The sequence below is a fragment of the Acanthisitta chloris genome, unplaced genomic scaffold (genome assembly GCF_000695815.1).
Source record: "Acanthisitta chloris isolate BGI_N310 unplaced genomic scaffold, ASM69581v1 scaffold667, whole genome shotgun sequence".
Lineage (NCBI taxonomy): Eukaryota > Metazoa > Chordata > Aves > Passeriformes > Acanthisittidae > Acanthisitta > Acanthisitta chloris.
The window spans coordinates 21,165-47,504 of NW_008684086.1; the positions used below are offsets into that span (position 1 = coordinate 21,165).

The 26,340-nt window shown below is 34.6% G+C and overlaps 1 protein-coding gene across 1 annotated transcript in view; it reads left to right on the forward strand.

Moving 5' to 3' along the window:
- LOC103806463 (kinesin-like protein KIF6) overlaps positions 1-26,340 on the forward strand; it is a gene marked incomplete at both ends in the record, with an annotated part of 68,355 nt that overhangs the window by 20,440 nt on the left and 21,575 nt on the right. The window contains 4 exon segments of the mRNA XM_009079155.1: positions 1-11; positions 8,844-8,973; positions 18,154-18,360; positions 23,234-23,377. The exon segment at positions 1-11 is cut by the window's left edge and continues 23 nt beyond it. Coding sequence (XP_009077403.1) covers positions 1-11; positions 8,844-8,973; positions 18,154-18,360; positions 23,234-23,377 — 492 coding nt within the window.

Below are 26,340 nucleotides of genomic sequence, written 5' to 3' on the forward strand. Positions count from 1 at the left end.
GAAGATTTGCCGTAAGTAATAAGACTGCAAAGAATCATCAAAAATAACAACAGGAATAATTTTTATATACATTGTTTCATTGTTTGGAGACTTTTTTGAAGCTGTGCTACTGACCTCAGTGTCAATTTAATCAAAAGACTTTGCTTTCTCAATTTCATCAACACTTCCTAAAGGTCCTGTTATTTTCGATGTATGGAGGCTAGAGAGACTAGATGAGAATAACTGAAGGTGAAAGTATTAAAAGTGTATGTTACTATTATGGAGAAGAGGTCTCTTGTAGCCACTGAAAACAAGAGATGATGTCCTGGGTTTTCTTATGGCAGCCTGTCTCTTTATATGGCATGCATGACTCTGTGTGGCAGAGGCAAATAGAACGGGCAGTATTTCCTTGCAACAGTGGTGAGAAAAGCTCCCTGCTACTCCTTGGACCTTTTCCTTTGAGGATAATTATTTTTCTAGAATATGTAATTACAAAATAAGGTAAGCAACAGCTAGAAAAAAGGCCACAAGGAACTTCAAAGAACAGTATGTTTGCTTCAGAATGGGTGGTTATTATGATAGTTTTCATAGATCAGACACTAACACCTACTAATACTTGGAGATGGATAGTGAATAAAGGTTTGTAGGTCATGAACACTTCAGCCTGGTGAACTTATAGATTCATAATTTATAGGAAATATGAATCCTGATTTCTAAGTCTGAAATAATAGTCTTAGTCTATGTTTTTCTTTAAATAACTAAGCAAACAGTAAATATGTATGAATAAGTGAGTTGTTTACTGGATTTGCAAATGCCCTAAAATAATGCTGGGCACAGTAAACTTTATCACTCAACATGATGGTAACAGAAACATGTAAATAACAATTAAATCTCTGCTGATACAGGAGCAGGAAATGTACTGATAACTTGCAGTGGAGCAAAATCAGAGAATCAATAGACTTTTATATTGAAATAACCATTTATGATATTTATATATCATTTAACCAATTTTATTTATTAAAAATGTTCCAACACAATACTTTGTGGTATTAAAATAGATCTTTAGTTTTCTACACAATATGTAGTATCTAGAACACATGTTAGCAAAAAATTTTCAAGACTGGTCTTTATAAAACAAGCTAGAGTTTAGGAAAGCAGCAGACAAATGCAAAGTATGGGACTGGGCTGTGACTTGGTCTCATTGTTTCACTTTCTCCACTTGTAAAATTGAATTAAACTTTATGACTTTGTGACACATTGGTGCTATAAGGACTGTGTGTGTTTACCAATGTCTTTCATGGTAAAGTTTAGGATTTTAATTTCATTCATTTAATTCATTTAATTTCATTCATTATGCTTCCTGTGCTATGCAGAGAAAAATTTTAAGTCGGGGACTAATTTGGATAATAATTTAAATTTTGTGTCCATTTTTATAGTGTAGTTTTTTTTCACAGTTGTGTGTAAAATATGGTCTTCTACACTTTTATTCATCTTATTAAAGTTAATACTATTAAGTTATTCAAGTTTATTACATTAATAATTTCATTTATGGAATAACTTGAAATATATTATTTGAGCTACTTCCATTTAGCATTTTATCAAACTGAATTTATTCAATTGAAACAAATTAAATTTGATTAATTTCATTGCAGCTTTGAAACAGATATTTGGGGGTCATATGCCCTGGAAAGTATATCACTTAGTAAAACTAAGTACTGAATATTTGCTAATAATGATGAATATTAGAATCTCCAAATTGGGTTATGTATGGTGATTTAACTCCTTGTTATGCATTAGGCTATTTTTAAAAAGTAAAAGTAGATAATATGGTTGTAAATTAAGGATAAAGCACACTGGGATAATCGTACTTGTGAGCTTATGTAGGGTATACTATTGCAGCGTGGATTTTAGTGAGATAATAAATTTTTCTCTGCAAAGTAAGTAATCTTAATAAGTGCTCTATGGTTTTACTGTAAATGGTCTTTATTATTTCCAGTACATCATTTGTCAATAGAATATGTTCTGTACACAAAAATTCTACCTTCACTACTCATATTTAACATGTGTAAAAAGCATTTAATAAATAAAATTTTTGTTTCTTTTTGAATATTGCAGTTTAGGGATTCAAAATTTTAAAATATATAGTGTCATTCTGAGCTACAAAGGGAGTACAAATTGCAGAAATGGATAGTTGCATGATTAACTGTATTTTAATTACTTGATTGATTTTCATAAATGACAAAGTAGAAGTTACATGTAACTGAATAGTAATCACATATTTTGTGCATTTATTACCTAGTATATTTAATACCTATATTAAGGACTTCGAACCTTCCAGTACCTGAAGGGAGCCTACAAGGAAGACAGAAAGGGACTTTTTACCAGGGCATGTAGTGACAGGACTACATGGGGAATGGATTCAGACTGACAGGGTAGCTTTAGATTAGATATTAGAAAGAAATTCTGTGAGGGAAGTGAGACACAGGCACAGGTTGCCCAAAGAAGCTGTGGGTGCCTCATCCCTGGAAGTGTTCAAGACCAGGCTGGATGGGGCTCTGAGTGACCTGGTCTAGTGGAAGGTGTCCCCTGCCTGTGGCAGAGGTGTGGGAACTAGATGATCTTTAAGGTCCATTACAACCCAAACCATTCTATGATCCTAACTTTTCTGAGAATTTTATGTGCTCAAGACCTTTTAAGATTTTGCTGATAGAAAGCAAAATACAAAATATTCCAACTTTCTCAAGCTTCTGGGAAAGCATGTATTTAATGAGCATATTAAAAAGATCTAATGCTCTTAGTACTTTAAAACACTCATATTGTGCATGGTTGGATCATCTAGGTTTTAAGCACCATACAAAGCCAAATGTGGGGTATTTGCCCAATGTGCTTGGGCAAATTAGCAGTCAGTGCTGATACTATCCCAAATATTTAAGAAGGACAAGAAGAGTATTGAACAAATGTATCATTTTAGAAGAGGAAGCAAATTATTAGTTAACCTCATAAAGTATGCAGATTGTTTTGGAACAGTATTGTTACCCATATTCCTGCAAAAGAAGGGAGGTCATTTAATTGGACTACTACCAACACCCTGACTGACAGGGTGTCAGGTTGCTTTCTGACTCTGTCAGTGGTTTCTTTTTGTACTGGTGCATTTTTTCTTTTTTTTTTTTTCCTATTAAATCATATTTCTGTTTGGAGTATCTTGCTGGTTTGCTTTCAAACCAGCACACTGGTAGAAGACTAAATACTTACTTTCTTTTTTTTTTTTTCCTATTAAATCATATTTCTGTTTGGAGTATCTTGCTGGTTTGCTTTCAAACCAGCACACTGGTAGAAGACTAAATACTTACTGCCACCTCATGTTTTCATAAAAGTTTTGCAGGATTGTTCAAATTAGAAACATTTTTCTTCTGAAGCTCTTACTTTGGAGTGGTGCAAGAGCCTTACTCTTCCAACAGGTTCTCTTTTGTAGTGTATTTGTAATTTATAAAACCCCATGATTCTGAGTCTAAACAATTTCACCTTAGTTCTAACCTGCCAGTGCAAAGTCTTCCTGACTCATTTGCATTATTTTTGAAGTGAAAATTTTCTTGGCACTAAATAATAACACAAAAATAAAGACTGGGTCTATAGAACCATTAGTCAAGAATGACTAGATTAAGTCATATACAACCAATAAGTTAATGCTGTACCTGTCCTGTGACAGGTGACTCTTTTGAGTGTGTAGGCAAACTACAATTACTGCTGTTTTGTCTTAGAATGCCAATCTTTAAACTGCTGTGGTTGAGGAGCTACTTCACAGGCAGCTCAGAAAACCATTAATCAGTAGTGATGTGGTCAGGGGAAAACATAATCTAAACTTCAAACCAGCATAACTGATTCTCCATTTTTGTGTGAAGATTCTTTAAAACACTCTTTGAGAAGGAAAAGTATATGACTTAGCATGATGCTGTCTGACTTTTAAAAAAAACCACACACTTTCAGCTAAGAGACAATTAACTTCAAGCATCAGCGATCATGCCTCTATCAGTATATATTAGTAACATGCAGAACTGTTATGTTCCATGGGGTCAGTGTAAAATATTTTCACTTTAAAAAAGAATCTATCTGATCTTTTTGGTGCCAGTAAACCAGATGCCTATCTCCAGGCTCAACAATATTAGTGTCAGCCCCTTTCAATGGCTGTACCAACTATGTAATCTGGAAACTGGCCACCATCCATAGACCTTCAGGAACTATATTCTCAATGTTTTGAAAATTACCAGCATTTTAAAATTTCTAGTGCTAATAATAATGTTAGTTCACTTCTTTTTATATGAACTATATTCGTTCAAAATTACGAGTGTTCATTATGTTACTACTGAATACCAAAGTCAGGTTTGTAAAGTTAAGCTTTTCTGTTTGTTAGTGAGGTAGCTGAAAACTGTTCTGAATCATTCTTCAAAGGCTATGTGTTTTTCATTACAGCTCAAACAAATTGCACTTTAAATGTATACAATGACTTCACCATGCATTATATATTGTTTATTCCCATCCAAATTTTATGTTGATTTGTTTCCTGAAAACCAGTAGGAAGATGTCAGTGAAACTCTTCTAAAGGGACTTTTCTAAAGGCATTGGATAATTCATGGCAACTTTACTTATAAATGTTGAACCTTACTTAACAAACTTTTTTTGGTGAGTAATATTATTGCAGTTGCCTGCAAATTCTAACAGTTTTTTCTATGTTTTGTTTGTCCATGAACCACCGAGCTCATTGTTTCAATTCTGACTTCTTGTTCGGCATGTTGGGGTGAGGGAGGAGAGAGAGAAAGAGGCAGTACATGGCTCCTTCCAGATTTCAGTAAGAAAGACCCAGAAACAAATGGTGTAATAAGGTAACCACTTTAAGAAGACAGAATAAGAAGGGGAACATAGGTGGTGAGTAAATCTCACATCCCATCAGATGCTGGGAGCCCTGCATTTGTGCATCATTGGATGGAGCTTGAATGGATTTCCTCATGGTGCACTGTACAGTGCAGTACAGTTCCTGTCCATGGAGACTAGTTTTCCCTTTTGCTCTTTCAAGCTATTATATAATTTCTTTAAAGGAAAACAACTCCATTCCAAAAGGTGTTCTGATGAGAATGTACTGGATTTCTCCTGCAGCCAAGGGGTCTGTGCAGCACATCACAGGCTGTGCCTGCTCGGATTCACTGTTATGTGAATCACTAACTCCTAAATGTGCAAGTCTCCAGTCATGATCAGTAGACTCCTATGTTCATAACGTGCAGAACAACCAAGCTCTGTTTTTCTTGTCTCACAAAATAATCTGTTGGAGACAGTGGGAAGGATTTCCTATCACAATATGATGTGTCAGGCAAACAGTCTGCACCAATACTTACTCATCTCATAGTTCTGCCATGTTTCACAAGCTAAGATTATGCTCTAGGTCTATACTTGAATGGAAAACCAAATCTGCGTGCTGTTGAAAGCTGTGCTGGTAGCTGAGTAACTTTGTAAACTTGCCTCTTGAATCAGTGTTTACTTTGTCCTCTGATGTGGTATTCAGAGAGCTGTACTTCTGTGAGATCATTTTTTTGGGATGATATATAAAATTATGATCTTGATCACTCTTTTTTAAACCTAAAGCTCCTTGCAACTTTACACAAACATCAGCTATACTTATCCATTAATATCTATTGTTCTTCTGGACAGAGTCTGAGATGCATGTTTGCTGCTTTTTTCTTTTTCCTAAATTTATTATTGGCTGTATTGTCTCCTCCTCATGTTGAAGTAGTATCATTGTATTCTGCTCATCGATTGTCATAGATGGTGTGTATCCTCACATATTATTTGTTTGCAGCATTATGATTAATTTTTAAATGTTTGTAAAGTTTTTGAGGTTATTTTAGATTTCTTCAATTCCAAGCCCACAGATAGATATAATCACAGGAAATTTAATTTTTTTAATTGTCATTTGTTTTCCAAAATTTTGAAAGAATTTTTATTGATAATATTTATATTGCACAAATGATTAAGATGGAATTTCTTAATCAAAGGAAGCTTATCTTCATTGTTTGTTAGTAACAGGAATTTCGCAAATGAAAGCATATAATGTGCAAGACTCTCCTGCATTTGTGGAAGCTCAGCTGATGGAGGATAGGCACAAGTTAATAACAGTTTAAGAAAGACTGATCCCATCCTACAGGTTTCCTAGTCAGATACAAATTCCATCCATTAAACCAAATGGAAAAGGTTCTTTGTTCATAATGAACGCAAAACTTGGTCTCTGCCTTTTTTCATTCAGTCAGTCATTATGGATAACTTAACAGAGCTTTTCTGCTACAAGATCCAACTTAGGGCTATGAAGTTTAAAGATTTCTCTTATATAGAGAATGTTCTGTGGAAATGATTATCATATTATACAGTAACTTTATAGCAGTATAAAATAAATAATTTTGTTTTCATTTTGTAATATGTCTTTCTGAGGAAGTTCTAACAGATGCTTCTCGAGATGTACAAATTTAGATTTCCCTCTGAAAGTCTTCCTAATAGCTGCTAGGCCACTATATAGGAGGCTGTTGCTGTTTTGTGATGTTCCCACTGTCTCCTTTCTGATATAATAATCCTCCAGAGCTTTTCATCCAGACTAATATCTGAATTGTCTGGTAATTATTTATAATCATTGGTCAAAATGTAGATTTTGAAAAAAATTTAAACGTAAATTATTAAATGTTTGAGTACTATGCCAAATGTGCATAATAAAACAACATGGTTTTCCTAAATTATAAAAAGAGGTAGATGTTGTTTACCATGCAATTTCAAAATAATAAAATTAGCTAGAGCATCATACTATAATTGGAACCACTTTGGACTTTAGTGTGTGATGGATACAGGGATGGGATTGCAGGCAGAATACAACTTGACATTATCAAAACCTTGTTGTATGAGAGCAGAATTATGCTTTGGGGTTTATTCTCTGAGTTTTGTGACTGTATGAGTGATGTCTTAGACTGCCACACAAAAATAAGGCTTTAAGTGGGAGGCAATCATACTTGGAAATGAAATTGTTATGACTACTAAAGAAGCATTGTGTGTACTTTTATATGTATTTTTTCCTTGAAAATAGTGAGTGTATTGCAATATGTTAAAATTATTTCTGTATTTCTGTATATCTATTATGAAGACAGACTGAGGTAGTTGGGGCTGTTCAGCCTGGAGAAGAGAATACTGTGTGGAGACCTCATAGCAACTTTTCAGTATCTGAAGGGACCTTCAGGGGAGCTGTAGAGGGACTCTTTGTCAGGAACTGCAATGATAGGACAAGGGGTAATGGGTTCAAATTGAAGGAGGGGAAATTTAGGTTAGATATTAGAAAAAGGTTTTTTACTGTATGGATGGTGAGACACTGGCACAGGTTGCCCTGACCCTGGAGGTGTTCAAGGCCAGGCTGGATGAGGCCTTGAGCAACCTGATCTAGTGAGGAGGTGTCCCTGCCCATGGCAGGGGGTTGGGACTACATGATCTGTAGGGTCCATTCCAAACCTTAAATCCTAGATTCCATGATTCAAAGTTTTTGACCATCAGACTGTGAATTAATTTCCTAATATCTAAGAGTAATGGGATGGAATGCTGCTTAGATGTTTGATTTGATTCTGTCAGTTTTGGGGAGGGAAAAAGCAGAACAAAACGCAGTCTTTCTGGTTTTGAAGTAACTTGGATAATTAACATGCAAGAACTGTCTACTGATAAAAACTCAAGCCCCATACTCCCTCTTGTGGTTAACCTTGAAGAATTTGAAAAAATATGTATGTATATATGTATACATATAGATGTATATCTGTACATATAAAGTATTATCTATACTTACCCAGGAAAAAGCTTTTCTTTAAAAAATAAACTTCTAACTTTTAAAAAAGATCTAATTTACTTGTCGTACATTTGTCTCACAACATGTAATTCAGCCTGAAGGACATGTTATATATCCTTAGATTTAACGTACTTCTGTTTTAACAGATTTTTCACTCTAGGGGTTTTCTGAATCCAGTGAAGCAGCTACCTTGCTTCCATGTTGGGTACTATAGAATATCCCAACTAAGGAGATTGTAATGGCTACTCAGTAGTGCCAAAAAAGTAACTCTCAGTAACCATTTCAAAAGAATTCTTATGTTAAAGGACTATTTAAAGAAGTGAAAAGGATTTTCAGTAATATTTAGCAGCTCTGCTGGAGCTTTTGCCATATCCTTGCTACTTGCATCTAGCTTCCTTTTTGTAAATTTTAAGCCTTATAGAAATATAACTAAGAGCATTTCTAACCTCAGTGGAAATAAATAAAATCATTCTGTTTGCTTGCTTTTAATTTAAAAAAGGGATAATTTACAGTTGTAGATACTACCATTTAAGAAGAATGAAAAGAAAAATAATCTTGACAAATGCAAAGTTATTAGAAACATGTTGACTACAGATGTGTGGATTCAGAAATATTCCATGCCTATTTGTACATCAAGATTATGGTATGCTTTACGTCTGTACTTGGTAGTAGCAAACAAACCCCTACTTATTATTTGTTTGTTGTGATTCATCTCACCTCTTGCTCTTGTGATCTCATTAAAATAAAAATCCCAAGGTTTCTCTAATGCTTATAGATTTTATATATTCCTTACTATGTGAAGGTTCATAATAAAGAAATAAAAAGTAGATGACAGTTAAAAATAACTTCCTTTAATGAGTATTGCTTACTCTTCATGTCTTTATTTCTTTCATTATGATTGGTTTTGGGGTTTAGATTTCATCTTTGAGGTATGATAAAAATGAAAGTATGGAACAAATATCGCTTGATCACTCTAGTTTTCATTTGGTCATTTTTTTTGTTTTCTATGTAGAAAAGTGACAGTACTGGAGGACTCTGATCGAAGCATCCACCTGAAAAACTTGTCTCTTTGGCAAGCAAACAATGAAGAAGAAGCCTTAAACCTACTCTTCTTAGGAGACACCAACAGAATGGTTGCTGAGGTAAGAATTGCTGCAAATCTTACTTAACGTCACCGGAGTTAAAATGGTCATAAACCTGTCTACATAAAGTGTATATTTTGGAAGTCATTGGACATAATATCTTCTTTCTGAGTTTATTTCCACATTGAAATTAAATAAGATTTCTCTGATGCTAGCTTTCACTTTGCAAGGAGTTTTCTGGTTTTCCATAGGCAATCTGATTGGTGGTTGTTGATGTCATAACTTACTGAAATTCAAGTAAGTAGAATAAAAAAATTCTCATAGTGTATAGACTGACTTTTGAATATGCCATGTATCGACATACATACTCATTTAAAGACTAGAAAACATGGCCTTACAAAGCACTGTCAAACATTCCCACAAACGTTTTTCCATGGAAATGTTCAAGGCCGGGTTGGATGGGGAACTAAGAATCTGTTATAGAGGAGTGTCCCTGCCCATGGTGGTGGGGTTTGGAACTATATAGTTTTTAAGATTGCTTCCAACCCAAACCATTCATGATTCTATGATGGAGTACTTAATTTATTTTGAAGTACTTACCACAAGAGTTATCAGTCTCCTCTTTTTTCTTATTGCATGAACATGTGGTGTTATGTGTAAAAAACAAAACAAAAAAACCCATCCCGCAACCAAACCAACCACAAAACACAAACAGTCATGCAAGATAAATTCAAAATAAATATGTGCCAATATGCAAAGACTAGGGTGTTTTTACTGAATCCAGAAAACTCAAATGAAATGTTTCCATATTCAAAATGTGGGGTTCTTTTTTTTCTTTATCTTTGTGTTTGGATGTGGGATGTAAATATAAACTGTATATTGTATAATGTGAGCACTGTCAGTGTGTCTTTACCACAACAGAGCTAATTCTATTTTAGAACTTTGTGGGTTTTCTTCTTCTGTCTCACCAAAAAGATATATCATAAATCATTGACAAGAAAGACATTTAACGTCTATGAAATAGTCAAGTAGTTCTATGTTCCTGCTGGCTGACCATGTACACCTGGTCACAGGGGAAGAAGCATTTGATTACAAAATATAAATAGGCATAAAAAGTATTTCTTCTCTCTTTGTCAGTTTCAACAGTTACATTTGAGAGTCAGAAATATGTTAAAGCAAGAGATAATCAACTTAAGGTCCGTTAATAAATATGAGAATTGAGGCAAAGAACTGCTTCATGATATTGAAATGGAAAAGTTGATGCAATGTAGAGGAAAGGAACTTGAAAAAGCGTAATAGAGGAGGCAAAAAGATGACATGGAGTTCAGAAGCTTGAAAATCTATCATGATAGTGGGTAATGAAAATAGAAAAACAAAGTTCATTGTATGGAGAAAGATCCTCAGAAAATCTCTGATCAGTCTAGAGGTCCTCTATATGATAATGAGACAGAATATTTGAAGACCATTATCCTGCTGTCTGAGAGGGTCATAAATCAGCAATTGTAAAGGGGAATTGCATTCCATATTTGGAAAGAAAAAATATATCCCAAACACTGAAAGTCATAAATAAATAGCAGGACTAGTGAACATGGGTAAGTCATTAAAGATCAAGATGAAGTAATGGCCGATAGCAAACATATAGAGAAGAGTAAAAGATAAATCAAATATTGACTTTTTATTTAAAAAGAATCATTATAATCTTCATAGCTTGTTTCAGACTATTTACAGCTAGTGACCTTTGCTATATTTTTTCTTTGCATGAATTTGCCCACATGCTTTTTTTGACAGGTGGCATAAAGTTCCATGTCTTAAGTTCATTGTCTGAAGAAAATGTCCTTTAGCTTGTTTTTAAGTCTACAAGTTGTTTGATTTGGAGCATGCTAGTACTTGCTAGAAAGCATAAGAATAGACATCAGAATATGTAGCACCCCAATAGCAGAGAGTTCACTCATCTGAATATTTTGGGATAGCAAATGCTATGCCAACATCAATGTTGCTGCTTTTGCAAGAGTTTTTTATTATATAAACACTATAAAGTTATTGCTTCATTGCTCTTTAATGAAGAGTGCTTAAAATAAAAAAATGCTGAGAATATTTGCTTGGAATAGCACCACCCATTGCAGCAATATTTACTTTGCTTTCTCTGAATGTTAGTATGATTCTAAGAACTTCAGCTGAGGTGGGTTTCATTGTAGCTTTATTTATTAGCCACAACATACGTTTTTCCTTTGTGATTCCAGCAGGTTATGTTGCAGTGCAGTTCTATGAGCTTCTTGAGTGCTCCTTCCACTTAGGCATCACAGAATTTGTCCCCTGTTATTATATGTCATTTTGGACTTTAGGTGACCATGGCACTTTATGTGATGACTTACCAGAATGAGAAAATAATGTTTGCAGAAATGAGGGATTAATGTAGAGATCTAAGAAAGAGGACTTATAACATCAAACATAACTTCTTCTCCAGAGATCCATATTTTTAAATCTTAACTGAGTTATGACTATATATATATAGATAGATAGATATACCTTCTGATCTCTAAAGATTAGTACACTATTAAGTAAACTTTCAAGAAAAAGACACAAGATGAATAAACCTAAGTAGAAAAGAAAGTAAAATAAATGCTTGATTCATCTCTTTCAATGGGGAGGAGTTAGGATGTTGAAAAACTCAGATGACCTGTCATGGATCATGCATAAAATCTAGAGCCTCTAAAATTCCAGTCTAATGCTTTACCCCTGAAATAACCTTTCTTTGAAGAGCTGACTATTTTGAAAATAAGAATGACAATTTTATTTCTGTATTGCCTGTGATAGTGAAGTCTAACTTGTGATTTGAGAGCTTCATTTGTTCCTCGCCACTGACTATGCTAAAAAGAAAGTGATCACAATATTAAAAGTATTTCATAGGCTACATTCATTCATTCATTTATTAAATGTCAGAACCTAAGGGAACATTTATAAATGAATACTTCTTTCCCACACATAACTATATAGCTCATGAGAAGGGAAAAAGACAAGGAAGCTAAACTAATTTGTGCAGGATTGCCTTATTAGTCAGTGTAAGATGGTCCTTTGCTCTACTTTTGACATGTACTACAAGTTGTGGAAATGGTAAGATGGGAGACATCTGTGCACAAACAATTCATAATGTAAAAATCCAAATATGAATTGTTTGTCTCATATTTTGCCAGAGAGATCAAAAACTGATTAATTTGTTGGCAGCTCTTCCAAATGTGAGGGCTCTATTTTTGATTGTTTTTTTCTCATAAAAACACTGTTTCTTGTTACATTTGAAGTCATAAGAATCTTAGCAACTGTTTATAAAATCTCAACTCATTTTTTATATTTTGAATCTGTAAGCCAATTTTATGATTTTGGTATCTCAAATACATGCAAAGAGAGGATTTCAAATCCTGATTTGCAGTATGACATGTGGTAGGAACAACAAAGCTCCTGTACAAAAATAAGTATTTGTCCATTTAGGTAGTGTTCACAAGCTATTTTATTTTGGACTACTATTAATATATCTTCAGGTGAAGTGGTCTTTTCTGAATTCTTTTGATGGGAATCTCTTGTGATCTCTGTTCTTTGAAATAACATCCCTAAACCTCTGTGATTTTGAGACTTTTTAGTATTTATCTTAAAATACCAGAGTAAGGTAGACCCGATAGCCTCCCAAGGATGCAAGTCATTTCAAAACTGTAAAATCTTTATCTGAGATTGATATGTCTGAGCACTGAAGTTGCATGTATATATAGGATTTCTTTTTCCTCTACTGAAAAATTGCTTCATTTTAATGAGGAATGAAATGTTTTAGTGCCTAGGTTTTTATACCTATAATACTCCATTTTTTAAAATTTGGATACTGCACAGTATTTGTTTCATCATTTAAAATGTTTGAAGTACACATAGGGCAAGCATTAAGCTTTTGGCAATGTTTAAATGTGCTTATTTCAAGAATGATTGAAAGATAGTTGTGTGGAGTCTGACCTGTGACATCTGGAGTAATTTCATTTGTATTTACTTTTATTGTCCATTAGTATTCTCTTGAATATATTTAGAAAGCCACTGGTAGTATTTGAATGCATGTTTTATTGAATGAAATATGAAATGATTTGAATGTGTGCACATATGAGATTAAATGATGCTTTTGCCAAAAAGGCAGGTTATCCCTGTAAGCACTGCATTCCAAAAGGAATTACAACTTTCTGCTTTCCTAGGTTCCTCATTTGTGTCAATAATTAATTTATTTCCACTCTGACAAACCTGTTCTAGGGTATTATTAGCACCAAATGCTATCAACATTTCAGCACAAGTTCTTTCATTTCATGTGTGGTTAAATAATCACTGGTCATATATACTGCTTTGAATAGCTCTTAAAATGCTTTGGGATTTATATGGATAAAGGGGAATTTATAACTTAAGTTTTAATAATATCCTCACCAGGGAATGTTAATTACTTTAAAAGTTATCTGAGCCACTATGGTCTAACTGTGAATCTGTACTTGTTGTAAATATGGAAAGGTAAAGTATTACTTTCAGGAAGTTATTGCACCTATTCTGACCCTTATATTTTCATAGCAATAGTTTTTCAATTTCAGCTATGTAAAGCATCCCTTCTCTTGTACCATATTACTTAGAAGGGAAACTAAAGATATGCTAACATCTCACTCATCTATCACATATAAAGGCAAAAGCCTCCTATTCTTCAACTTGCATACTCTTCCATGTAGCATGGCTCTATTGGAATTTGTGGAGTTTATATTCATTAGGCAGAGATATCCATCTGAACTGTGAAATGACGTTAGCTGTCAGATCTTCTTCCTACAGATATCCCTCTGATTGTAGCTTGAGATTGGAGAAAATCAATTTGATATGAGCATTGGAGGCTATCAATGGTTTTCTCTTTTCCCTTGCTCTTCAAAAAGTTCAAAAGCAAAAAAGAACTTAGGAGGACAAAGAAACACTCTTCAAAAGAAAATTTTGTAGCTTTTCACTAGGACATTTTCTCAAAAAAATGTGAGCATTCAGAATCAGTCTTCCTTTATGCCTCAGCTAGTCACTAATTCATTCACATAGGAAAATCATGCTCTTCTGATGTCTAAATATTTTGATTCAAGGAAGAAAAGATTCCTCTGGAATGATATAAACTGCCAAGTGGAGATGGTTTGCAATATGGGCTGGACTGCATTTATCACCTGTGATTTATTTTTTTTGTCCCAGCAGTCCTGAACTCTTTCATCCATTTTCTCTGTCTGAGTGTTTTGGCAACCATAGTCAACACATTAGTCTTCCAGATAGTAGCAGCTTCAGCTAGTCTGATGGTGGTTTTCAAACAGCTTTTCATATGTCTTTGTCAGATTTATGAAACTTCCTTTTTCTTAGGTCCTCAATTATTGAGAACTTTATTTAGACCAGTTGCATCCTATTTCTAGGTATTTTTTGTGAAAATAGCATTTATAATAGCGGCTGCAACAAATAAAGGATGTGGAAATACATAAATCACTGTATAGGTAGAAACTCCTGCAATGTTTTATTGACTTAAGATAGGTAAGATTTAGATTAAGATGGACAACTTAGGCTCCAAGAAGTTTTTGGACATTTCAGGACAATCCCTGACAGAAATATCCAACTCAGATGCTTCTTGCAATATGTCTGTTCTGCAAATTCTCATTTAAGTACAAACCAGCTTCTTTCCACCATTTTATGAATAGATGTATATAATAGCTAAACACAGGTATCTTCTGGTCCTGGAAAAAAAAAAGAGGACCGGGTTGCATGGCATGAAATACGTCTTGTACATATTTTCCAAGATCAAACAAAACACTGATGTTTTACCAAGGCATGATCTTAAATGTTATTGAATTCCTCTTTTACCATGCCACAAATGGGGAGCAACAGATGACCTGGCATTAATTCCTTTGTAGTGTTCATGTGATATCACAAGGCAATTGAAGTCTGTTTATGTGGTTTATGATGTCACAGAATTCCTGGAAAAAATTATTTCTTTGTAAGTAACTGCAGCTCATCAGTTGTTCTATATATAACTCTCACAATAGCAACCATCTGCCGAGAGCCAGGCCACTCCCCTCCTTTTTTTTTCCTTCATCACATCAAATTAGTGTGAGGGTGATTTCATATACATATGGTTTGAATCCTGCTAGCAAAGCCAGAATGAACTCTGAAAGCCACTAAAGGAACATTTTAGTAGACTCTGAAACACTGTCCAGAAAATTTTGTTTGGTTTTTGTTAGTTTGTTTTCAGTTTTCAAACTTTCTAAACAGCTGAACAGTGATACTCAGAAGCTGCACATATAAGACAGGAATAACCAACCAAACAGCAAAAAAAAAGGTGGTTTGCTTTTTGACTGAAGATGCTGACAAGTAATCATTTCTATTGTATGCTTTGCATCTACTTGTGTGGTAAGAGTAGCAAAGTGTGGGGAATTATGACTGCAATTAACATTTCACAATCACATCCCATTTAGCACTTTAAATTTTTATTGCTTTATGCTTCCTGCAAGAGTTCTGACAGAGCTTTTTATGTATGGGAACTGCAAAGTGGAGATAGAATCATATTGTAAAAAGGAGTATTGGTGTAAAAAGGAGTCTTGGTGTCTTGATTAAGCCTTGGTTCTACTCTAAGAAGGATTTTACAAAAACATTAGTTTGGGATTCTAGCCAGTGGCTTCCAAATCAGCTCCATTCATTTTACATGAAAGAAAGAAGCTATGGTGAGAAAAGCCATGGAATTTCTAATGTCCAGTTGAGCAGAGTCTGCTTGGAACATGCAAAATGAAGTTGTGGCTAGTGTATTGCTATAAACAATAAAGACTTAATAGGCCAGATATTGCTTTTGGAACTCAGAATCCTGAAATGATTTTCTTTAATGCTTTATTTTTTGCCTCTGTTGGTGTTAAATGAGTGTGATTAAAGCACATTTTGAAATGCATGAGGTTTCTCTGCATAGTGAAACTGAAGTTTGCTTAAGAATGCTTATTGTGGAGTGTGATGAATTCTACTTCTTTCATAGCAACCTTTACTTTTTGCTTCCATAGCTGGAGCTGTATTGATATTTGGTCTGGCTGAGATTTGTCTGCAGTATAGTGTGACCAATGCCGTGTCTGTACAGCAAAATTTCCTCTAATAACAGTTCTGTTGAAGAGAATGTCCTTAAATATTAATTATGTTGTATTATTGGAGCTGGGGAAAAAAATATCCAGTGCTGCTTCACAGAGCTGCAAGTAATAAAATTATAGCTCTCCTAGTAAAATAAGTGAAGCTGGCTCCAATTATCCATGGAATCAGAATTGCTGAATAAATTACATTTTAACAGCAGATAGCTTTTTCACAGTATAACTGCATTTTGAGTATGTTTAGGAATATTCTCTTGCTTGACACCTTTCCCTGATCCTGTTTATTTTCATTCCAGTACTACTCACTTTCTCTTAATTTGCTCAGCATCACCTCTCAACACAATATGGCATGTGACTGCACTCTGATGCTCATTTCATAGGACTGTGAATTCCAAAATTCCTTATCTGTATAAACTAACGAATGAAACTCTTCTCCTTCTCCCTCTGAGCTTGCTTTTATTGGGTAAAGCAGCCCAAAAGAAGATAGTGCTAAGGCTGTAATTTCATTAACATTCATTTTCACCAACAACTACAAGTGTGTGCAATTCTTGCACACTACGTACATATTTACACCCTGTATTCTGCCATTTTCATGTATCCTACCAGAACTGTTTTCTACAGCTGTGCTGTGGCTTGATCAAGAAACCGATCCAGGTTAAATAGCTATGGTTTGTGGACTTTATTTTTTTTCCTTTGAAATGGATCAGTTCCCAAAATCAGTTCAATTGTGCTGGCACTACTAAAGCTGAACAAAAATATGGAGAAATTGAAGCAGATACAATTGAACTAAGCTGTATAACTGTTCATATTATTCCTGTTAAGGGATTATTCATTTTGCAGTCTTTCTGGATTAACAAGACACCTCCGACACCTACATTGGTCAGGCTGTTTTACCATGTAGAATGTTTCATACCAAAGCAAACTGTGCAAAAAATGCTATATGTTGGTATACCTAGTCTGAATCACAGGGTATGCCTACATAAATAGTTACTCCAGAAAAACAGGAATGAAGTATAGACATGAGATTAATGTAGACAATTTAACCAGGATTCATTTTATCATCTTTTTAAGCAGTTATAAATAAATATAGATTTAGTTTATAATAATATTTATTATTTCTCTACCCTATTTTCTGCAAGTCAAGAATTTATGCCCTGAAAACAGTGTATTCATACTCCTTATAATTTATAAATAAAAATTCTATCTGTATGCTAAACTTTTAATCTCCATAGATAGTCTAAAACTATTTGTAAGATGAGGATAAGGAAATATTCTAGCATTAAGTTTTCAGCATCTTGATACAACTAAACCAAAGGAGTTTTAGATGCATAAAGACTTTTTATGAATTTTTTTAAGAAAAGAAAAGTACGTGTGATGGCATATGGTCATTTGAAATGTGAAATTAAATAACTGAGAGCTGTTTAAAATTTTCTGTTCCACATTTCAAATATATCAAGAAAGCCTCTAAAGTGATACTAAAACAGTATCTCTAAAAATTGACTGAGAATTTCCATGTGTCTAGTTAAGGAATAGTAGCAGTAAGTTATTGCAAATAAATACATTTAAAGCCAAATCTTTTATGAATACTTTGTCCTGCCACATAAAACTCTGGTACTGATTTTGCAATTTCTTCATAAACATAATAATGCAAACATCTAAAGCCTTACAGAAGGTCCTAGTCTTATTTACACTGGTAGCTACCTATTTAAAAAATGAAAAAATTAGTGCATAATGGGGAAATTGATTGCCTCTTGGAGAATAGGAATTAATAACTTTCCCTCCAATCAAGGTGCCCTTTTCTAGTGTTCCTCAGCATAGTAAGACCACTTGCTTTGCTGATGTACTCAATGGTAGAGTACCTTTGAACAAGAATAGTTGTTTGGTTGCTTGCAGTACAGTTTGTACAGATTAAAGTCATCCAAGCATTTGGCCAGAGTGTGAATGTCAGGTAAATCCTTAAGGGTTCTTCTTGTGTATCTAGTACAGGTGCAACACCTGAAAAATTGGATAGGTGATTTCAATAATTGGTAGATTATTGAGCTGTAAAAACCTGACTTTATTTATCCAGTGAACGTTGAGAGTTCTTCCTTTCTTTTCGTTGCAGACACCAATGAATCAAGCCTCAAGCCGATCTCACTGCATATTCACAATTCACATCTCCAGCAAGGAACCTGGATCTGCAACAATCCGACACTCCAAGATGCACTTGGTAGACCTTGCTGGATCAGAACGTGTTGCAAAGACTGGACTTGGAGGTCACTTACTGACAGAAGCCAAATATATCAACCTGTCGTTACATTATTTGGAACAGGTAAAATTGAAATAGTTTAAAACATTTCTGCCTTTATTAAGTTCCTGTTTAGCCATGTGCAATGTTTTGGAAAACTTGTTTCCAATGTTCAGTTAGTCTTAGGTTATTTGTTGCAGTTTTTAGAAATGCTTGAGTTGATAGCTCTTACTTTGAAATAACGTATTTAAATTTAGGAAAAGCTTAACAATTAAGCATTAAGGTTGTAGTAGGTATACTGAGTAGTATTTCAAAAATAGCTTTCTTGCTTTCTTTGGAGTACTAAAAATATTTACAAGATTGCAGATATTTTTCTGCAAAAAATGTTCTTTGTAAACTTTTTACCCTTCCACAGCTGGGATCAGGATATATCACTCCAGGATCACTTAATGAAAGTGGTTGGGTTTTATTTGGTTCAAGAATTGTAATATGGTAAATTATCGGGCTCTTTTCTCAGGTCTTGTTTTATTCCTCCACCACTGTGAATCTTTGATCTCTTTGAGACACGAGTTACTTTTGATAATCTATTTACGGAGTAATTGCCATTATTGGTTTTATACTGATGGGTCTTGTAGATGCAATTACAATAATAATAATAATAATAAATTACAAATCTGTATAATTCTATGAGGTTTTCATTTAGTGGGAGAAATAAGGGGTGTAGGGAGAAGAGAAAATGCTTAACTCTCAAATTCAAATTTGTCCCTTTTAGGTTGCGTTTCAGTGTATGTGTTATTTAGTAAAATATACATTTGAGGAAAACTATTAAAGCAGAAAAAGTTGTGGGTGTCTATATGTGAAAATTCTTTAAAATTATGATTAGGATATAACTGATTGTTCCACTTGCTGGGAAGAATATTTTTCATTTTTGTGTTTGCGTTTTTCTGTTAACATGAACAAATCTCTTGGATTTCATTCAATCTATGATCAGAGATATTTCATCTCCTAAAAGAAGAAGCTTAAGGTACAGCAGGTGGCAGTCAGTCATTTACTATCACACTGAATTATTTTTAATACAACCTGTTTGTTTACATTTTACCTTGAAGAAAAATGTCTGTATTTCAGTTGTACTCTAGGGAAGTGATGAGGATCAGTCATTCTAAAATGGATCTCTTCATAATCATATAAATTATATTCAGGATCATTTTTACTTACAGTATGATTTTTATGAATTTATAAAGTAACATTGCATGATCTTATGTGAGGTTGAATTTAATAATCTATGTAGTGTGTTCTGAAATGCTCAGGTTTGAAGTGCTGTAGAAGAAAAAATATTTTCTTGTCATGCAACTTTTAATTCCTATTTTAGCAGCAATACAGTTGGAAATAAGCACATTGGGTTAGATCTGGAATTGCATATCATTAACAAAAATGGTTTATTATGCTGAATAGAAAACCAGTGAAGACAGTTAAAAATATCTTTTTGTTCAGTGGGAATTAAGCCATTCAATCCTGACCTTGCAGTCACTAATATTAATGTACATGGATTCCTCAAAATCATTTCATTTACATACTCAATTACTTAGTTATCTACAGGTGGTTTAGTGTTGAGTTATGCCATTTTTCAACAATTTTCATAATAAAATAATCATGTAAAATTATTTGTATCAAGATGGCAATGGAAGCACAGTTCTGGGTAACCGCACTTGGTACACTTATAAAAATATCCACAATATGTTAAAATATCTTCAGAAAAATCAACTGTGCTTTTTCTCCAAGTGGCCTCTATGTCTAGAGAAAAATGAAGATAGTGCCAAGCAGCTCATCTACAATGGCAGCAGGACCAACTTAATTTCAGAATCTCCAGCAATTTGCTGCATAGGTGGTCTTAAGGTCCCTACTACCATATCTGGGCACCTTTTCTTTATTGAGAGATGTAGTAGCATGTTCAGCTACAACTGCATAGTATCTGTATCAACTGCATTGGGTATCCTGGACCAAATTTGGATTTGCAAATTAACAGTGATACTGCCACATGATTTGAAGCTATCATGGAATTAGAACTCTATGTATTTCCTCAGAGTAATAGGATACAGTGTTCTTGCTGCTTTCATGAATATCCTTGTTAACCTGTTAACTGGCATTTAACATATATTCCATTTAGGGAATGTTGAAAGAATTTATTCATTCGTGAATGATTTCTACCCACACCTACCAAAGTTTTTACCAATAAAACTTGAAATCCCTGTCAGCCATCAAATGCTAGATTTATTCACATCCTATAGAAAAGATAATTTTCTATTTGATGTTTCCTAATTGACATATACAGACAGTAGAGTAACAGAAAAAACAGGAACTTCTTATTAATTTCAAGTGAAATACATGCATTTGTTTCTCATTAGCAAATCATGATTTTGGGGTGAATTATTTCCAGCAAGACCCACAGTATCTACTTGTCCAAAAAGTAAGAATGCTTGTAATTAGCTATAAAACATCAGCAGAAGAGTGTGGGGTGTTTTGTTGTTGTTGAGTGTTTTTTGTTAGTTTTTTTTGGTGTGGGTTTTTTTTTTTTGTTGTTTTGGTTTGGGTTTTTTTTCTGTAAGGACCAGAGCTTAAGCTGCTAAACTCTGCTAGGAATAGGATGTAGGATGGGAGACATATTTGACAGAAATCTGAAAAGTGCGGAAGTGTGAACGAGAATCTGGAAGGATTCTGGATATGGATCAAACACAATGGCAAGAGGTCTTGTAACTGCAGATGGACAGGAGACAAGGGACAAAAAGGAGAACTCTGGAGCAGGCATATGGCTTCAGGGCATGTGATACACTAAACAGCAAGATATAGATGTACCTTATAGCTCTTTACCTGCAAGTGATGCACCCCAAAATCCTAATCTCCTGAGGATGCTCTGAGAACATGTTCTGGCTGCCTGTTGGCTTGAGGTACTGGTGCGAATCTATTCCTTGCACAAAGGATGTGGACATGAGCAGGGACTTCTGGCCACACTTCAGATCATATCATAACTACTTGTGAGTCTTGGGCCTTCCTTTATGCTTAACAATCTTTTCACACATTTCATTGAAGTTATGTGTGAGTGGCTGTAGCTGCTCTATGCTATTAAGTTTCATATAGGATTTACTTTTACAAAATGTGGCAATAGTTCTGACAGCTTCCACATTTAAAAAAAATAACTAGGCCTTAAAGAGGTTGTTTGACCCACTCAAAGTGAAACTTTCTGCTGTAAATTATGTTGATTTAAATCAGCATATTGCATATTACAGGTCTGGTTTAGTAATATTATTAGGTTTTGGTCTGCCAGTATTAAAAAAGAAACAAAAAGAAACAAAACCTTTTTATATCAAAAGGATAATGTCACCTCAAATGAGACAATTTTCTGAATATCACATTTAGTGGCTGTTAGAAGATACAGGTTCAGATTCTGCTCAGCTGGTCTCTCTCCCTTTGTGAATTGTTTCCCTCTCCTTCAGATTCTCCTCTTTCTATTCCAAATTCCTTGATTGGATTGTAAAGATTGAGTTAATGATTTAGGTGAGGTTTTACTAAGGGGAGTTAAGACCAAAATCTTCTGTGTTATGTGGCTCTCACATGACAGTACAGTGGCTTCTGCATCATGAGATCTGATCACATAGCTTTTCAGCATTAGTATGGGAGGGTTGAGTTCTACATGGGCTACAGACTTCTTGCATGAACTGAACTTCAGAAAGAGCGAACTTCTCTGCAACAAAGTTCCCATTTTTAATGGAAATAACATATCTTCCCTCTGGCTCGTTTCCCATCTTGTCTATTCAGATTATAGTCTCTGTGTGGCAGAGGCTGAGAATGTGCTTATTAATGTATGCACTAGACTACTATGAGGTTTCTATGCAATATTATCAACTAAAAAAGATTTAACATATTTCTATATAACAAGCTGTAATATATGAAATTTGAAAATCCTGATCCATGAATGGGTTTCCAGATTCCTTTACAAGATAGTAATTTTCATATTATACATTCATGTCTCTCAGGGCTGCCAGTGCAAGATTTATAGTTTTAACTTTTTACTTTCTGAAGATTGTTAAGAGAAACTAGTGCCACAAAAAAGCTACTACTAAATTTTCTAAAATAGCAATTTTTGTAAATGCAACATAAACAAAATATATACTGGTATGTAACATTTATTAAAGGAGAACCAGCTTCTGATCATTTAGGAGACCTTGCACAACTCATGTAACAGTGATTTTTCAACACAGTTCTTGGCCAGATAACAGTTCAAATCTTTTATACCACAGGAGATCATGGGGTAATCTAGCTTTTTATTTAATAATAATTAGGCCCCATAATGTAAACAGCTGAGAAGGGAAACTGAGAATAGTAGGTGTACAATTTCCTTTTTGGCCAAGGCATATATATTCTAAACTGAATCATTTCTTTCCAGCAGTACATTGTAATCATGCACCCTTTTATTTGTGCTTTGCTTTCCAAGACATTTTCTGAGAAATAAATATATTGACCCATCTAAGAAGCACATGCATTAAGAATGTGTAGTTTTAAAAGCATGCCTTAGAAAATATTGAGGAAGTTTTTACTTGAATGCTATCCATTTTTTATTATTATGACAGAAAAAATATGAGGAAGGTTTTTAGTAAGTTCCTGTGTCCTAGGAAAATATGTGGGTTTGAGTTTATCATGTTTGGTTTCCATGTTGCTGAGAGGCTGTAAGGCTAGGGTATGATAAAATTCAATTTATTTGGTTTTTCAGGTCTGGCTCCTACAAAGACATATAAACACATTAAAATATAAGTGAAAATTATTTCAATAAAACCCGTGGGTTTGCAGCTAACTGGATATATAAGTGCAGTTTTGTTGTCTCAGAATTCCTGAGCTGTTCTCTTTATGTGTCTATCATTAACAGGCGTATAAATTTAAGTCTTTTCCATTTTTGGTATTGTTTCAGGTAATAATTGCCCTTGCAGAGAAAAACCGGTCCCACATTCCTTACCGAAACTCTATGATGACCTCAGTGCTAAGAGACAGCCTGGGAGGAAACTGCATGACGACCATGATAGCAACACTTGCCATGGACAAAAGAAACATAGATGTATGTTATTTCTATTTTGAACAAAAATGTTTTCACTTCTTTAAAGATCCTCCTCTTTTGACTTTTATTATAGTTTGCAACTCAAGTGTATGCTTTTATTCTTATCCTTATAAAAAAACATTTTAACTTTGTTTCCAGGAGATAATTTAATCAATGGAAACTGCAGGAAGATACAGAGAAATCCTTTAGGAAATGTGTTTTTCTCTAAGTAATCTCAAGTCAAGGAGCAGTTGGGCAATGGCTTGCACCTAGTAATGAACTACTCTTTTTTTAAGTTATTGATGAATAAATTTTTGAGTTATGAAAATGCATTTCCACTGAAAGCCTTGGCAGAACTTCTGTTAGACTTCTTTGGAGTCAAGATTTCCTTGAGTATGGTAGACAGCTAGAGAGCTCACTAGAGGAAGGATGGCATTGCGTGGGGTAGTTTGTGACTTAGAGAAATTTTTCAAATACTTTTATGTTCCTTTACCAATTTCCTGCACCGGAATTATGTGCATTGATGTTTTCTTCTCTTTGTTTACAAAAGGCTGTATATTTTATAAAAGGGTTGTAGTGAATGGGGCTACATCTGGCTGGGAACCAGTCACCTGTGATGCTACTCAGTATTCAGTTCTAGGGCCAGATCTATTCAATTTTTTTACCACTGCTCTGGATGCAGGAGTTGAATGTGCTATTAACAAGTTTGCTGATAATACCAAACCAGCAAGTGCTGTTCACTCTCTTGAGGGACAGGAGGCCTTGCAGTGGGGTCTAGATAGATTGGAGCATTAGGCTATGATTAATGGGAAGAAATTTAGCAAGTCAAAATGATGGATTCTGCATCTACAGTGGCATAATGCCAAGCACAAGCATAAATTGGGAGACAAATGGCTGGAAAGCAGCCCTGAAGAAATGGATCTGGGAGTGCTGGTCAGCAGTAGCCTCAATATGAGTCAGGAGTGAACCCTGGCAGCAAATAGGTCACTACATATTGGGGTGCATCAAACACTGCATAACCAGCTGGTCTAAAATGTGATTATCCTGCTATGTGCAGTGTTGGTACAGACTCACTGTGAGCACTATGTGCAATTCTGGGCCCCATGATTTAAGAAGGATGTGAAGGTCCTTGAATGAATCCAGAGGAGATCAACAAAGCTGGTGCAAGGGCTGGAAGGAATGCCCTGTGAGAAACAACTGAGGAATTTGGGCTTGTCTAGTTTAGAGCAAAGGAGGCTGAGGATGACCTCATTATCCTCTACAGCATTGTGAGGAGGGAAAGTGCATAGGGAGGTGCTGAGCTCTTCTACCTGGCATCCAGTGAGAGGATGCATGGGAATGGTTCAAAGCTGCACCAGGGGAGGTTCAGGCTAGGCATTAGGAAGCATTTCTTTGCTAAGAGGATGGTCAAACACTGGAACACACTGGAGAGGTGCTCAGTGCCCTAAGCCTGTCAGTATTTAAGAGGTATTTGAACAATGTCCTTAACAACATGCTTTAAACTTGGTCAGGCAGTTGGGCTAGGTGGTCGTTGTAGGTCCATTCCAAGTCAAGTAGTCTAGTCTATTTTCTTCTAAAACATGTAGCAATGTAAATACATAGAGCCCTGCTCAAAGCCATTCATGATCTATTTATTTCCTTTATTTTCTTAGCATCAAAGTATTCTGAGTAATCAAGAAAAAAAAAATCTTTTAAGCCTAAGTATTTTCTGAAATACAGTGGAAAACATTATACTAAAACCATACTTCTAGTTGTAGACTTTTCTTTCTTCACAAGAGTAGACTTTGCTGTTAAATGAAAACAGATTGTTCAGGCATGCAAACATGTAATTATGCAAACATATTGTCTGGTTACAAATGCAACTGGGTAAGTTTGTTAATTTTATTTTAGGCCCTGTGGGATCAGCACCCTTTCGTGTATCAATTAATCAGGTGTATGCATCTCACATTGTGTTCTAGGTTTCTATTTTGGGAATATTTAGCCCAAGCAATTATCAAGAGTAAGCTACTGGAAATTTTTATGTCCTAGCTTTAACATAAACCATCTACACAAGAGTCCTCCCAAAAATAAAAACTACCAAAATCCCTTCCTTGCTCCCAAAAATCTGCTATGTCTGAATAATATAGACAGATGATAAGTCAATTATTTAACCTTACAAGATGTCAAAATTAGAATAGCTGCATGAGTCATTATCCATAGTTATGTTTGGTTTGCTTGTTTGGTTATTTTGTCATTGCATATACATTTCATATACCAATAAAGCACAGGACAGAATTACACCCCAGTATGGACTGGAGTTGTATAATAAAAGCCACTTTCCTAAGGAACCTGGCATTGTTTCTTGCAATGAAAGCTATAAGCAGAGAATTCAGTTTAAGAAAGGGCACTCATATGAAGAGGATAAATAGAATATTATCCTAGAAAACTAGATTATATTCTTACTTCTACCAATGAGTTTGTACAGAATTTCTCAGAACACTACATTACATTTTTTGTGATAGTTTTCTGGAGTGCTTGAATGAATATGTGGATTCTGAATTATAGATATAGCTGTAACTAAGCTGAATGGAAGCTGTTTTGAAAAAAGGATCATATAATGATAACAATCAATCTCATTTTTCTGGTACTTTTGACTTCAGTTCCCTTTCTGTTAAGTGTAGTCATTCCACACACTTGCTTCAAAGCAATAACTAGAGGGTTAATTGACTAATTTTTATAAAGCCCTCAGGTGCTGTGATGACAAGTATGGTAGAAAAAATGATTAGGAAACTAAATGTCAGGCTTGACTATCACTGGCATAGAATAAATTGATTGTAAGCTTACATATTGAACATTGAGATCTGAATTGATTAGCTACTCATTAATTTAACATATGCTTCACACTGAACAGGGCAAAGAGGTCTGGTGGAAATACATGCATGTGTACCATACCTATAAATGTACTTAATATGTGTATGGAACTTAATTAAAATCACATTAGCTGC